This window comes from Equus quagga, chromosome 4 (genome assembly GCF_021613505.1).
Source record: "Equus quagga isolate Etosha38 chromosome 4, UCLA_HA_Equagga_1.0, whole genome shotgun sequence".
NCBI lineage: Eukaryota > Metazoa > Chordata > Mammalia > Perissodactyla > Equidae > Equus > Equus quagga.
Window position 1 is genome coordinate 20,276,125 of NC_060270.1, and position 14,945 is coordinate 20,291,069.

Sequence of the window (14,945 nt, forward strand, 5' to 3'; positions counted from 1 at the left end):
ACTAAGGCACAAGGTCACACAGTCGGTGATTCCTGGTGCCAAGATTCCAAACCACCTCCTCTGACTCCAGAACCTGCACTTGTAAACGCACTCTTCTGTTTTCATATAGAGAATACTAAGAACGAGTTGATGCCAATATGAACAAAGTCAGACAGAAGAGACATTTTCTAGAAAAATAGAAAAGATACAAAAAATCTAAACAAACCTACACCATCACAGAAACTGAATCAATAGTCAAAAATCTACCAATAAAACATAACAGCAAGGCAAAGCTTAATAGGTAAATTCTACAAAATCAGCAGATAATATCCATCTCATTCATACTGTTTCAGAGGATAGAAAAGGAGGAAATGCTGCCCAACTCATTTTATGAGGCCATGTGCAGTCTGATACCAAACTGAACCAGGACAACAGAAGACAAAAAAGGTCATTCTCACTTATGATCACAGATGGAAAAATTCTATTAAAATATTAGCATACCAAATATAGTAATAAATTAAAAAATAATCACAATCAAATAGACTTTATTCCAGAAATGCAAGGATGTTTTAACATGAGAACATTTATTAATATAATTCACTTACTGGCATTTTGGGCTGGATATTTCTTTGTTGTGGAGACTATCCTGGACATTGTAGGATGTTTAGCAGCATCCCTGGCCTTTACCCACTAGCTGCCAGTGGCACAATCCTCCCAGCTGTGACAACCAACATTTCTCCAGACATCGCCAAACGAAATTGTCTCTGTTGAGCTCCACTGGTGTAGAGCCCGGCAAACTGTGTCTCATGCACTGTTTCCTCTTACCGGAACCTGGGCCAGTTGTACAGGCCTTAGAAGCACAGACCAAACTGCTACATTTGGCTTCAAAGAATATCAACCTTAAATATAGTTTTCATTTATCTTAGAATTCAAAATGGTTATATGCTAAGAGGACAACACTAAATTCACTTTATTATTCCTCCGTATGAAAATGGAGTGTACCTCATGGGATACTGGTTCTCCATTCACTCAACTCTTAAGTATCCACACATAAATTATACAAAGAAAATTTTTTAGTTACTTTTATTTTGACATAATTGTAAACTTACAGAAAAGTTGCAAAGCTACTACACGGAACTCATATATTGTATATCATCTACTCAGATTCAACAGTTGTTTACATTTTTCCCTATTAGGTTTATCATTTTCTCAGTAAATATAAAAATATTTTTCTGAACTACTTAAGAGTGAGTTGAAGACATTATGCCTCTTACCGCTAAGTACTTAGTGACTATTTCCTAAGTACAAAGACATTCTTTACATAATCACAGCAAAGTACCAAAGTCAAAAAATTTAACATTGATACAACAGTATTATCTAATCTACAGTTTAAACTCAGGTTTCACCAATTGTTCCAATAATGTCCTTTATGGTTCTTCTTCCCCATCCAGATTCTAATCTAGGATTTTTTTTTTGGCTTTTCCCAATTTATTTGACCATGGACCCACTTTCCCCCTATATAACTGTGGATTTTTTTTCTATTTTTCTTTATTTCTTGAAATATATTTGACATATAACATTGTGTAAATTTAAGGTGTACAATATATTAATTTGATACATTTCTATACTGTAATATGATTCCCATACTGTAGTGACCTTCATTGAACGTAGTTGTTTTAACTCCTTAGTCTCATTCAATCCGGAACAGTTTTGTCTTCAGCTTGTTTGATGTTTCCTCATGATTAGATTCGGGTTACGTGTTTTTGACAGAATAGCACAGCAGTGATGTTGTATCCTTCTCAGTGCATATATCAGGAGGCATGGATATCAACTTGTCACTGGCAATGTTCACTTTAATCAGTTGGTTTCCAATAGTTCTCTGCACTATGAAGTTACTATTTTTTCTTTGTAATTATTAAGTAATTTGTTGGACACACTTTGGGGCTATGTAAATATCCTGTTCCTCATCAAACTTGTCCACTATTTTGACATCAATGATGATTTTATAACTCTATCATTCCTTCTACATATATTAGTCAGCATCCTACCGTAAGAAAATGCTTTCCCTTCCCCCCCCCCCCAGACTTATTTATATATATATCAGTAGGGATTCAGGAGTTCTCATTTTACTCAACAGATTATGTATTTATTTTAATGTTCAGATTGTCCCAGATTTGTCCAAAAGGAGCTCCTTCAAGCTAGCCCCTATACTCACGGACAATTCTAACCCCTAAATATTATGTCCCTGTCACTAACTGGACTTTCGGGTGCCCTCCCTGGTGCCAAATATTCTTTTAAGAGAATGCATCCTGAGTTTATATTAAGCAACTGCAAACATAATTAGAAAGTAAATCTTCTGAAAAAATCTAAGTTATTTTGAGATTATATGCTGTTTTGAGATCCACTTTATTAATGTAGCTATCAAGAGGTAAATTTAAATTAAAAATCTGACTCATTTAATGCATGTTACTATAATAAATAAAGTTATCCAAAGTAATTCTGATAAGTGATCCAGAGTTTGAAATATACAAGACAAACATTTTCATCTTTGGCATTCGAGTTCATGTTTATAGGTAATGTACCAAAGAATGTTCAAGTTGCAAAGAAGACACCAAACACTTTGACTGATATACAATTATTTAGAAATAAGGAAGTATGGAAGCCTCTTTCCACAGATATTGCTTCACTTACATACAAACAACCACTTTTAAATGTTCATTTGTAATTCTAAACTCAGCCTAATATTTCACAGAAATGTTATAAATAATAGAAATTTAATGCTGATACACAGGACCGTGGCAACGATATTGTTTAATCCCCTTATTTTACAAAGAGGCAACATAGGCCCAGCGAGGTGAACCGTCATCAAACTAGTTACTGGAAAATGTGGAATTTGAATATGGTTTTCAGGATTTCAAAACAATACCTATTTTAAACACGCCACTTACAATGATGAGATTAACAAGTTAGACCACAAAAAAAGCTATTTAACCCACAGTGTGGCTGAAACATTTAGCAATGAAAAATCAGTAGGGAACAAGAGTATTGCAGTAATCATTATTAGAATAACCCAAAAGTTACTATGCTGAAAAGAAGTATTTTTAAATCATTAATTTTGGGGCAGGTTAATTAAAAGATGATGGGAAGGGCTGTTAATATTCCTGTTGGGCTTCTTAAAGGAAATTTACAGGCTCTTAAGAAGCTGCTCGCCAAGGTTCTTTATTACATCTAACTTCACCACATCAAAAGGGCTTTCCTTCTCCATGACAGGCACATACCGTCAATATGATTCAGCTTCTCAGGCATAACTAAGGTTGTCTGGGGCCTCTCCATTAACTGCCAGCTCTTTAAGTTAAGATACGTAAACCGGCCCTGAGACAGCTACAAGACACATTTTCTGTATCAGAGATGATGCAACAATCGAAGCTGCTAAATTTTATTTTCTTGAAATAGAAGATTTTACAGATAATTCTCCCTCATTTTATTTCATAAATCTTCCTCAGTTTTTTAAGGGTGTTTCCTTTAATATCAAATTTAAATAGCTGGACTTACACCTAGAAAACCATCAATGATACTCACGCTCCTCCACCTTCACCCATCTGGTGAGATTAACTCCTGGATCTCCCACGAACTACGGCCTTTTCCTGTTCCCTTTGCCATCTTCCTCCTCTAATCAGACTAGAGGCTGAGAACAGGATGATTAACCCCCTCATGACCATGCTGATGTTTCTCACACTAAAATAGGCAGCTGTGCCTCAAGGAGGAAGTGGATCCTCAGTTATAAACATCAAGGATTACCTTACAGTTACCAACACAAAGAAGCTACCCTTTAGCTACTTTAAATCTGCACTATCACGGAACAGAATTTCCACATATAGTTACCACTGAAGGAGATACACTGCACAAAGGCAGCAATTAGAAGAGAAAGGAAATGTTTTATTCTCTTGAAAGCTGAAAACACAAAATGAGCCAGATGGCATTTTCGGCAGTTACAAATACAGTGTGTTATTTTTCAAAATCTATTAATTACTTTGTGAGTCTCAGAATCAGAATTTTCCATGATAACTAATTAAACGGGTAAAGCAACAGCGTACATACCCTGAGTGGCTGTTGGAGGTAGTTTGAGGGTATTGTCTAACTTCTCCCACAGGTAAGTTGGTCGAGGAATGCCTTCCTCTGAGCTACAGAGCAGGATGACATCGCTGCCGATGTCCTGGGATCCTTGGATTTGGCAGTGTGGGGCAGAAGGGGGAACTATAACAGGAAGCAGAAGCAACAAAATACACATTTACTGTAAGCCAAATGACGATGGAGGAGACATCAACCGTCAGTGCACTGGAACTCGAGATAACACTGTTTTTGGAACACAAACCAGGAGACTGCCCCACGGGTGAAGGCAGTGGACAGTTATGTACTCTTCACAGGGCATAGGTGCAAGGGCTACAACTTCAGTTGGCAGGGAGCAAATATGTAAGAGGGGCTACATGCTTTGATTATATTTTCAAGGTATCTTATGGTCTTGGTTTCACTCTGCTTCCTCTAAAGAAGAATTCTTAAGATTCTCCATGTCAACATATTGCCTTTAAAAACATTACTGAAAATACCCACATTCAAAGCAGCATTATTAACAATAGTTAAAAGGTGGAAGCAACCCAAGCATCCATAGACGGATATAGAGGAGATATTTCAAAGAAGAACAACCACTTACCCTGCCAGCTACTCTCTGGCTAAGACTACCTGTACAAAGTTCTTTGTTACTTTACAAACGAAAACCAGACAGACCCACTTTATACCAAATTCTGCTTTATGGTGGGGAAGTTAGAGTAAGGTTCAAGTACATCTACTACTTGAGAGTCATGCAGCGGACAATTTGTAATCATTAAGACCATTAAGGACACAAAGGACATGAAACAAAAAATTACTAAAAAGAACACTAAAGGAAGAAGATAGGGATTTGTAGTAAAAAAGCAGGCAAATAAAAACATAAACTAAGCCCATGAAACTAAGTCTCATCTTGGGGAACGTAGGCTGTAGAGTTTAAATCCGAGTGATGACGTACTTGTAATGCTAATGACTTTTCCATGAATGTGCTCAACCCTGCAAAAAGGAATGGGAAATGAATACAGTATACAGAGGAACCAGGAAAGAAAGTGGGTGGGGGAAGAGAGAGCAAGGTGAGGGTAAAGGCAGGAAGAGTAAAAAAACTCAGAGAATCCTAACTGCTGTGATGGAGTAAACCAATCTCCTCAGTTTACCGCCCTTGACACTGCCGCTGTGGCACTACAGGGGAACCCAAAAAGCTCTTTGAAGGTAGCGTAAAATATAAGATGAATTAAAAGCTTTTCTTCTTCCTTTAGAAAATTAAAAAATAAAAAAAACTTGGATGATGTAGGAAGCTAGTTACCTAACTTAGGGGTAGAGGCATTGGAATAATATTAAATTCCATTAGCACTCTGTATTCGGTCCTCAGAGTATTTTAAAGTCTATACAGTTTTAATATATTACAATGAATAGCGTTTCTAGGATAGAAGTCCCCGACCTGGTCCTTAGTTTTCTTATTCTGTTCGAAGACTGAGAGAACAAGGCACCAAGGCTGTAGCACATTCTCCCCCAGAGAAGGAAAAGGCAAGAGTCCCCAGCACTGGTATCCTCAAGTGACTCAGCAAGGGAAGGAAAAGAAAAGCGGGAGAATCTGACAAGGAGCTGGGAGCGGATTCTGAGACTTCAGCAGGATGGAGGACAATCAAGAGCGTCAGCCTTCTCTAAATCCTTCTTCCATCTCCCCCAGTGAACTGAGTTTAGCCGCTGCTACCACAAGCATCCATTTAGAAGGCACTGTTTAATTTAGAGGCAGCAGAATTGAGAAATAAAACATGTTGAGAATGGATTTAATTTGAGACAGTCTAACCGCATGGGATAATGGAAAGAATACTGGTTTGAGTCAAGAGACCTAAATTTTAAGCTAAAGTTTATTTTTGTTTACTGTCTGTCTATGTAACCTTGTGAAAGGTCCTAAATCCATTTGGTCTCAGTATTAAGACCAAATTGATCATATAATTGAGAGTAAAAGGAGGTAATATCAAAATTATGCCAGGACAATGGGTATAAGCCGAGAACTGTGGTGAGCCTACCCAGCGTGACGCACACAGGAAGTAGCAGTACCTATCCTCACAGGGGATGATATTTCTGCTTCGTACTCATTTTAACAATTTTTTATTTATTTACTCTCAACAATCAGTCCTATCCTGTAGAAGCCTAAGAAAAATGATGAGGCCACTTTTGATGGCATTTTGTGCTACCTTTAGGAAAAATCATTTAAGAAATAAGCTTTAGAGAGCCACCTGAAATGGAGAAAGGGTTGGGGAGACTACGTGTAGGAAGCATGGAGAAGCAGAGTTGAGACGAGGCAGAGAGGAGAGAAGACAGGGAAAGGACACACGCAGACTGAGAGCGTGGAAGGACAGGCAGAAGGAAGCCGCTTGAGAGCAGATCCCTGAGCGCAGCCGAAGTGTGGGGAACATTTCCCGCCACTCACCCAAAACTGTGAGGCCGGTGACCCCAATGTTCCTGCCCCCTCTATCTGGAAGGTTGTTGACCAAACACTGGTAGGTGCCTGTATCTGAGAGTTGAGTGTTATTAATGAAGATGGAGACATTGGTGGCTGGCATGGTGCCTGTAAATCCCACCCGACCATGGAACCGGGGGGCACCGTCAAACATCTGTCCGCCCTGATACAGAATGACCTGCAAAAGAAAGCAAAATAAATCAATTGCCAGTGCACCCCTTCTAGACATACAACAGCAACTATCTGGTAGAGTGTAGACTGCACCAAACGTTGGAAAATTTGCTTTCTAATCTTACAGCTGTCATCAACTTTTCCCTATAGCACCCGTGCACAGGGATCTTGGGTCTAAATTCTTACATACTAAACTGGAATAACACTGTTTCCTTGCTTAGCTCATCAGAATATAAAAAATGTCTTTAATGCTATCCTACTATCACCCCATAAATATTTTATCAGTTCAAAAAATTAATTCCAAAATAAAAAGTTAAAAAATATTAGCACTGCAATTCTCATGCTTACTAGGTCACAAAATGGTAGATCACAGCTATAGACTGAATATAAATGAAAGTCAGAAGAGGGAAGAAGAGTTACAGGCCCATGACTGCAGTTCTTAACGTCAATTTCTGTTATCAAAGTTAACCCTCCATGGGAGAGGACTCAGAATGGTGTTGCAAAAAGCCCTCTGGGTTGAGAGTGAGGGACTTGGTTCTATTCAAGCTCCTCCTGCAAGTGTTTGGGCAACTGTGGTCAAGTCTTTCTTTGCCAGTGACTTCTAAAATAATGAGGTTGAATAAAATGATCTCAAACGCTCAGTCCAGTTAGAAAACTTCCATGGCTTAAAGAAATAAAAGAAGCTTCTAAATATACCTATTTGAATTTCATATCAGAAAATTTAGCTTATCAAATATTTTTAGGAAGTAATAAGCTTATTGAAGCAGAAAACCTTCATAAGACAAATAGTTATCTTTGGGAATGGAGGTATAGTCATGATCACAATTCATTAATTTTCTGAGCATTATTTTCTGCAGTGGGTATTATAAATTACAGATCTTTTACCTATAATTGACACACATATTAGGTAGTGGCTTCTATTTTCACGTACTCTAATTTATTTGAGACTCTGAGGATGGCTAATATGCCTGGCTTTGTTTATTTTAAAATACTTATGAAATTAGCCAAATAAATCAAGTACTACTATCTAATGTTACTTCCTTAATATTATCATTATGTTTAAAAAGTACTCTCTCACCCACCTGTTTTAGTGCCAACCCCTTCCTGTTAAAAGATACTTTGCTTTTTCTGTCTTGGTATTTCCTGTCAGCAATGTCTTTTGATAAAATTCCAGGTTCCTACATAAAATTCTCAGAAGGATCCCCTTGACATTTGTCAATTCGAAAAGAAAGTCTTTTAAAAAGAGGACAGGCTCTTCTGATAGCTGACTAACAACACAGGAGTAGGACCTAAAACAGCACAGGCACACTGAGAGTGCCACCCTATTCTAGAAATCAAGTATGCACTCAGGATGCTTTACTACCCACCTCCTCTGAACAGACTACTACTTCAGAGGTAGCGCAGGGTGAAGTGCAAGTACCTGTTCAGGCTGGTTGGCGTTGGAGAGAGGAATGACCATCCAAATGACATTGAGGTTAATGAGGGCCGCGCTGGTGGTGAAAGTACAGGGCAGGACCGCTGTCTGCCCCCGGGCCACCTGGACGCTCCCAGGGCTCTCTGAGACTTCCAGGGAAGCTGCCACACCTGCACAAGGAGGGAGAGGGGGTTTACGTGCTCGCCCTTTCCTGAGAGTCCAAATCCCTTCAGAAAAGGTTTGTGTGCTTTACATCGTCGTAATGTGAACAGACTGACACGACAGTCTTACTAAACAACTGCTGGGAAGGCACTGCATCAAAATAATTAAAACAGCTCATTCCTTTACCTCTCAGAAACTACAAATGAAAAATACTAGAGACTATTTACTCTATTTTGTAAGACGCTATCGGTATTTGGCCAGATTCAAATACAACGTGGGAGATTTCAAGTGATAAGGTTTGAGGAAAGCTTGCAATGGTGATGAAGGATGAGAAATAAAGTGAATTTTCTTAAAAGCATCATTACAATACACACTTAAAATTGAATGCCTATACATAAATCTAACAAAATATGTTCAGGATCTATACACTGAAAACTACAAAACGCTGATGAAAGAAATCAAATAAGACTATTACTTAGTCTTATTGGGCAGATATGCAACATTCATAGATTGGAAGTTTCAATATCGTTAAGACACCAATTTTCCCCAAACTGATCTACACATTCAGAGCAATTCCAATAAAAACCCCAGCAGGCTTTTTATAGGCACTGACAAACTAATTCTAAAATGCACAGAAAGGCAAAAAACTAGAATAGCCAAAAGAATACTGAAAAAGAAGAACAGATGTGGTGAATTCACACTATCCGATTTCAAAACTTGCCGGAGAGCAATAGTAATCGATACAGCGTGGCACTAGCATAAAGATAGGCCACCAGGTAAATGGCACAGGTTTTAGACCTCCGAAATAAACCCATATATTTATGGTCAAATGTTTTTCAACAAATGTACACCACCATTAAATGGAGGAAAGAATAGTCTTTTCAACAAACAGTGTTGGGACAATTTGATATTAATATGCAAAAAAAAATTAACTCAGACCCTTACCTCATAGCATACACAAAACCAACTCAAAATGTATCATAGACCTAATGGTAAGACCTAAAACTATAACACTTCTGGAAATAAACATAGGGGAAAATCTTTGTGACCTTAGGTTAGTGAAAGAGGTCTTCGATATGTCACCAGGACCACAAATCATAAAAGAAAACAAATTAATAAATTAGACTTAATTAAAATGTAAAAAGCTTTGTGCTTCAAAAGATTTAATTAAGAAAATTAAAAGCCAAGGTAAAGACTGGGAAAAAAAAATATTTGTAAATCATATACCTGATAAAGGACTTGTATATGGAATATATAAAGAACTATTACAACTCAGTAATAAAAAGACAATCTAATTTTAAAATGGGTAAAAGATTGGAATAAATATTTCAACAAAGGCTAATAAGGATATGGAAAGATGCTCAACACCATTACTCATTAGGAAACTGCATATGAAAATCACAATAAGATACTATTATACATCCCCTAGAATGGCTATATAATCAAGACAATACCAAGTGTTGACAAAGATGCAGAGATACTGGAATCCTCCTTCACCGCTGGTAGGAATGGAACATGGTACAGCAAGTTTGGAAAATAGTTTCAGTTCCTTAAAAAGTTTAACATAAGCTTACCATACAACCCAGCAATTGCATTCCTAGAAAACTACCCAAGTAAAATGAAAATATATGTCCACATAAAGACTTGCCCATGAATGTTCATAGCAGCATTATTCATATCATACCTCCAAATGGAAACTATACAAATATCCATCAACCGATGACTGGATAAACAAAATGTGGGATACCCATATAATGAAATACTATTCAGAAATAAAAGGCAACAAACTAAGGATAAATGTTACAACATGGATGGGCCTCTCAAAACATTTTGCTAAGTGAAAGAAGCCAAATGCAAAAGACTAAATACTGCATTGTTCCATCTATAGGAAATGTTCAGAAAAGGCAAATCTATAGAGACAAGAAGCGAATCAGCGGTTGCATGGGGCTAGAGAGGAGGGAGGAGGGCTTGATGTAAATAGGTTCAATGGAACTTTTCAGGGTGATGGAAAACTTCCAAAATGGGATTGTTATGATGCCTACACAACCCTACAAATTTACTAAAAATAATTGAATTTTATACTTTAAATGGGTAAAATTTTTGGAATGTAAATTATACCTGAAGAACACTGTTAAAATTCAAAAAAGAAAACAGTGACTTAGCAGAGCCAACTCCTGGGAAGTCAAAACCAACTGTTATCTCCTCTGAAAAGCATGCCTGCCCGCCTGGGACTACAGAACAGCATGGGACTAACAGGAGATTAAAATAGGTCAGGGAGACCCAAGAAAGAAGGCATTCTAATCATAAAAAATACATTAAGTCCATGGCAGTATCTCAAACTGTTTTATTTTGAAGTGCTATTATCTTGTTCCCCCCCCCCCCAAAAAGTGACACAGCAACATACCATAATGATGACAATTAGTTAAAAAAATAAACGTACATCACACCTTCCTTCTACAGAATCTCATGTTCTTCACATAGTCTGATGATGTTCTCAAAAGTAAGCTTGCAGGACAAAATGTTTAAGGAAATAAGCCATCTGTGATAGAACATAAAGCACTTGCTAACATCAGGAAAAGTCTCTAAGTTAAATAACATTAGGAAAATTCTCTGAGTTTTAAAAGGGAAAGTTGAAAGAATCTCAGGCATTAACAGGAAAAAAGGGGGGTTATTTGATGATGGAACAGGCAATGAACAGGGGAATAAGCTACCTTGTAGGGTACAAGTGGGTTAGGAGAGTGTATGTGTTACAGTGATTTAATAAATGCCACTGGAGATGCTTTTAAGAATAGGTGTATAAGCCAAACAATGGCAAAAGCTCCATCGCTTCATTCTTTGGGTAAAACTCTGAGGAAGAAGAGAAGGGAATATGCCCGCCTTGAACTACACAGGATCATGTACACCCTCAATTCACTAATTTCCAACTGAGCTCATACAAATTTTTAAAAGGAAAAAAATGCCCAATATAAACTAAGAATGAAACAGAAAGATGTAGACAGGAAAAACTATCAAAATCCGGCAGCATTTAAGTAAAGGAAGAGTAGACGCACAGGACAGGGGGGAGCTGGGGAAACAGTGCAGGTCCGCGGGCAGCCCGTCAGCGTCTGGGGCGGTAGCTGCTATAGAAGACGGCCTTCCGTGACTTCACATCTTTACATAGAGTTAACTCGGAAATCTCAAGGATTGAGACAGCTGCAGAAGAAATATTCTAGTAAGCTGCTTTCAGAACGTGTAAAACTGTGGGTTTGAAGCTGGATACGTCTAGTCTGAAATCTGGCTCTTTCATCTACTTAGCTTTGTGGCCCCTAATAAGTCAATTTCTGATTCTTCTGCTTCATCTGTAACGTAGGGCTAAAGACTACCATCACATCATCAAAAGGGTATGAGGAGGGCGGGACCAGATGCTGATGGCTCTATCACTAGTGCCACTGCTTTTGCTGGCTAACATTTAGAGCACGCTGACCATATAACGAGCCCACATTAAGCACTGTGTATATACACACACACACACACCATATATATATATATACCCCCCACACACACACTCTCTCTCATTTAATCCTATAAGGTGTCTGCTGACATTATCTCCATTTTACAGAAGAAATCATAAGCCCAGAGAGAATAAAAACTAGTTCAAGGTCACATAGCTTAAGGTCCCATAGGAAGTGGGAGGGTCTGGATTCTAATCCAGATAGTTTTATCTACAGAGAACAAACACTTACCTACCACACATAACTCAACACACAGAAATCATTCCACAAATGTCTGTGATTAGTATCACTACTATATCCTACAATCACAAAATTTAAAATTAGTATGGACTGTTACTCAAAGCCAGCAGACGGAAACTCTCTCAACTTCCTGCTTCCAAACCTACAACTCAGCTTCGATCTCCCTCATCCTCTTCTTCTTCAATCTTGTTAGATTAGAGGAGTTCCTCTAAGGCCAGCATCTCATCTGAGCATAATTTAAATCCCATCCTCTTGGCCTCCTTGGTAATCGTATCATTGACTGCTCCCTCTCTTGTAGTTTCCACCTCTCCTGCTGCACTGGAGCCTTCCTGGCAACATGTAAACATCCTCAGCTATTTCCACTTAAAAGAAAATTCCTTCCTCCTTCCATCTCACAGTCCCCTCCAGGGACTGCCCTCTCTCTGATACTTCACCACTCATCTTTTTGTCTATACTCACTCTCTGCATAGACTCTTCCATCACTCAGTCTTCAATCCACTCCTGCCCCTACTACGTCTTAAAAATAGTTCTCCCTAGGTTTCCCAGAGACCTTTTGGTAGCTTCATGATTCTTGTGACCATTCTTGGACTTTCAGTAGCATCTAACAGTGATGACCGTGCTCCCTCCTTCTTGAAACACATTTTTCCCTTAGCTTCAGTGATATAATTTACTTCTGGTTTTCCTCCTATATCTCTGGATACTTCTAGGCTTCTTTTACTGTTTCACCCTTCTCTACATGGCTATGAAATGTTGGCATCCCTCAGAGCTGCCTTCTCTTGTTCTTTCTTCTAAACTCTCTCCCTACAGATTCTCATCCAGTATTGTGGCGTCAATTCTCATATACATTCCAATCTCTTCCAAATGTCTCTGTCCAACCCAAATCTCTCCTCTGATATCCAACTCTCTCTGAGACATCTCCATGCAGCTACCTCAAAGGCTTCTCAAGTCAACTTGTCCAGGATCAAACTCTTTATCTTCCTCTCTGTGCCTGTCTTCCCTGTATATCTGTCTCCTTTCCAGTGTTCCCCGTGGTAGCAAATAGCTCAACCAGTCATCATCAGGTTGGACAAGTCAGAAATTTAGAAATCTTTCCTGATTCCTTCTACTCTTTAATCATCTCCCAAACCCAATCTGTGATCAAATCTGATCCATTTTACCAACTAAATTTTTCTTGACTTCTTGAATCAGAGCCTTTGCTCTGTCCTCTTTCTTCTGTTCCACATCCCAATCCCTTCACTCAGCAACCTCCTATTCATCCTTCATGATAGCTCAAGCACTACCTTCTCACAGAAGAGCCTTTCCTGTCCCCTCAGCCTAGGTCAGGTCCATAAAGTAGTGTTCCTTTCATTCTCAACACTATCCACACTGGTAACCATACTTTCATTAGGGTGATTATTTAACATTTCTTCACCAGTATACTGTAAGGTCCACTAAGAACTCCATTAGTGTAAGCACTCAACAGAACTCAATAAATACATGTTGCTGGACTTATTTAATTCAATTCCTTCAAATTTCCACATGAAAATACTAGGGTCCAAAGAGATAGACTTGCCAAAAGTTAAGTTCTTCTGATTTCCAATAGAGTATGTTTTCTACTATACCAAACTCTTCCAGAGACCATATCTCAGAACACAAATGATGATGTTATTGCTTGTATTATGATTAGGGTGAAGGGAGCAATAAAAACTCAATTTCTTTGTAAATACATCTGTTCTACTCTCAGTCTCATGTGGATAGAAACATTTAACATAAAAAGGCTGTTAGGCTCTTCAGTGACCAGAATTCTCTATGTAACAGAATCTTAAAAGGAAGTTTTCCAAGACTCTGAGACATCAGATATTAAGATATCAGATACCAAACTGAAGTTTAAGATAGACTACCCTAAAGGATTTGCACAAAAAAGATGGCTGAAAACTGACTATATAACTTTAGAACAACGCAGGGAATAAGTGAGTCAGGAGTGAACATCAGTAAAGAGACTTCGTGGAGAGAATTTTTTATTAGAGCTGTGGTGTGTTATAAGTCCCATCCCACTGCAACCCAACAAAAGGGCCTACATTCCTGGAATGTGTCAGGGCAAAGGGCATCTGAGTGTTTCCAATGGACCAGATGTGAACAGACAAAGCGCTGGTGCAGGACCAGCTGAGATTCTGTCCAAGAGGGCCATCTGACAAGACCTCAGTGGAAGGAAGATGGAGGTAGATCTCTGGATTCCTAGAGGGTGGATCACTGGCATTCTGAGAACTACATACATATTTTTGTACATAAATTGAGATTTTCTTGTTTTTCTTTATTTTTAAACTCAGAGTGATCAGAAAAGTTGTGTAACCTGCTTAAGCTTTCATCTAGGACAAGAACTGGATCTTGAATAAATTTAAAGGGATGTGAAAAGGAAAACATAAGTTGCTTTGTGATTACGTCTCAGGATTCCTGTTTAACATACTGATTGAACTGAGTATAATTGAAAATTTCTTAGAAAGAGTAAGGAGAGAAATTGGTGTTTCTCAGATTTTAAATTATTAATATTTTCTATCTTATTAAATAAACAACTAAAAATCCTATTTCCTTTTAAAGTGTATTTCCATGTTTGAAATTCTAGACAGAAATTTAAACTTTAATGCTAAATATTGGATTAAAAATTCATTTAAAATATCTTACAATTTGCAATATTTACATGTAAAATGCATAATTTAAGAGCTGAATTGGGAGCAGTTTGCAGACTTGAATCTTTTCTTAGTACTTTCACCCAAGAAAAATTAAGATAATTCATGAATTTTGAATGACTCTTAGCAATTAAATAAGAAAGACATAAAGCACCTGGTCTTGTTTCCTCTGAGGAGTTCAAATCATAAATCACAGTTGTCTATACTCTTTCTTTAGGCCCCTCTTTCCCAAGATTTAAAGCAGGAAGAAATTCACATTC

General features: G+C 38.0%; 1 protein-coding gene across 4 annotated transcripts in view; it reads right to left on the minus strand.

Annotated features, from left to right (window-relative positions):
• The window catches only part of IGSF11 (immunoglobulin superfamily member 11), a 123,651-nt gene that overhangs the window by 11,503 nt on the left and 97,203 nt on the right, over positions 1-14,945 (minus strand). For all 4 annotated transcript variants that reach the window (XM_046657921.1, XM_046657920.1, XM_046657922.1 and 1 more), the window contains 3 exons: positions 8,136-8,299; positions 6,515-6,722; positions 4,078-4,233 (listed from right to left, as the gene is read on the minus strand). In XM_046657921.1, the coding sequence (XP_046513877.1) occupies positions 4,078-4,233; positions 6,515-6,722; positions 8,136-8,299 (528 nt within the window). The remainder of the gene's footprint in view (positions 1-4,077; positions 4,234-6,514; positions 6,723-8,135; positions 8,300-14,945) is intronic.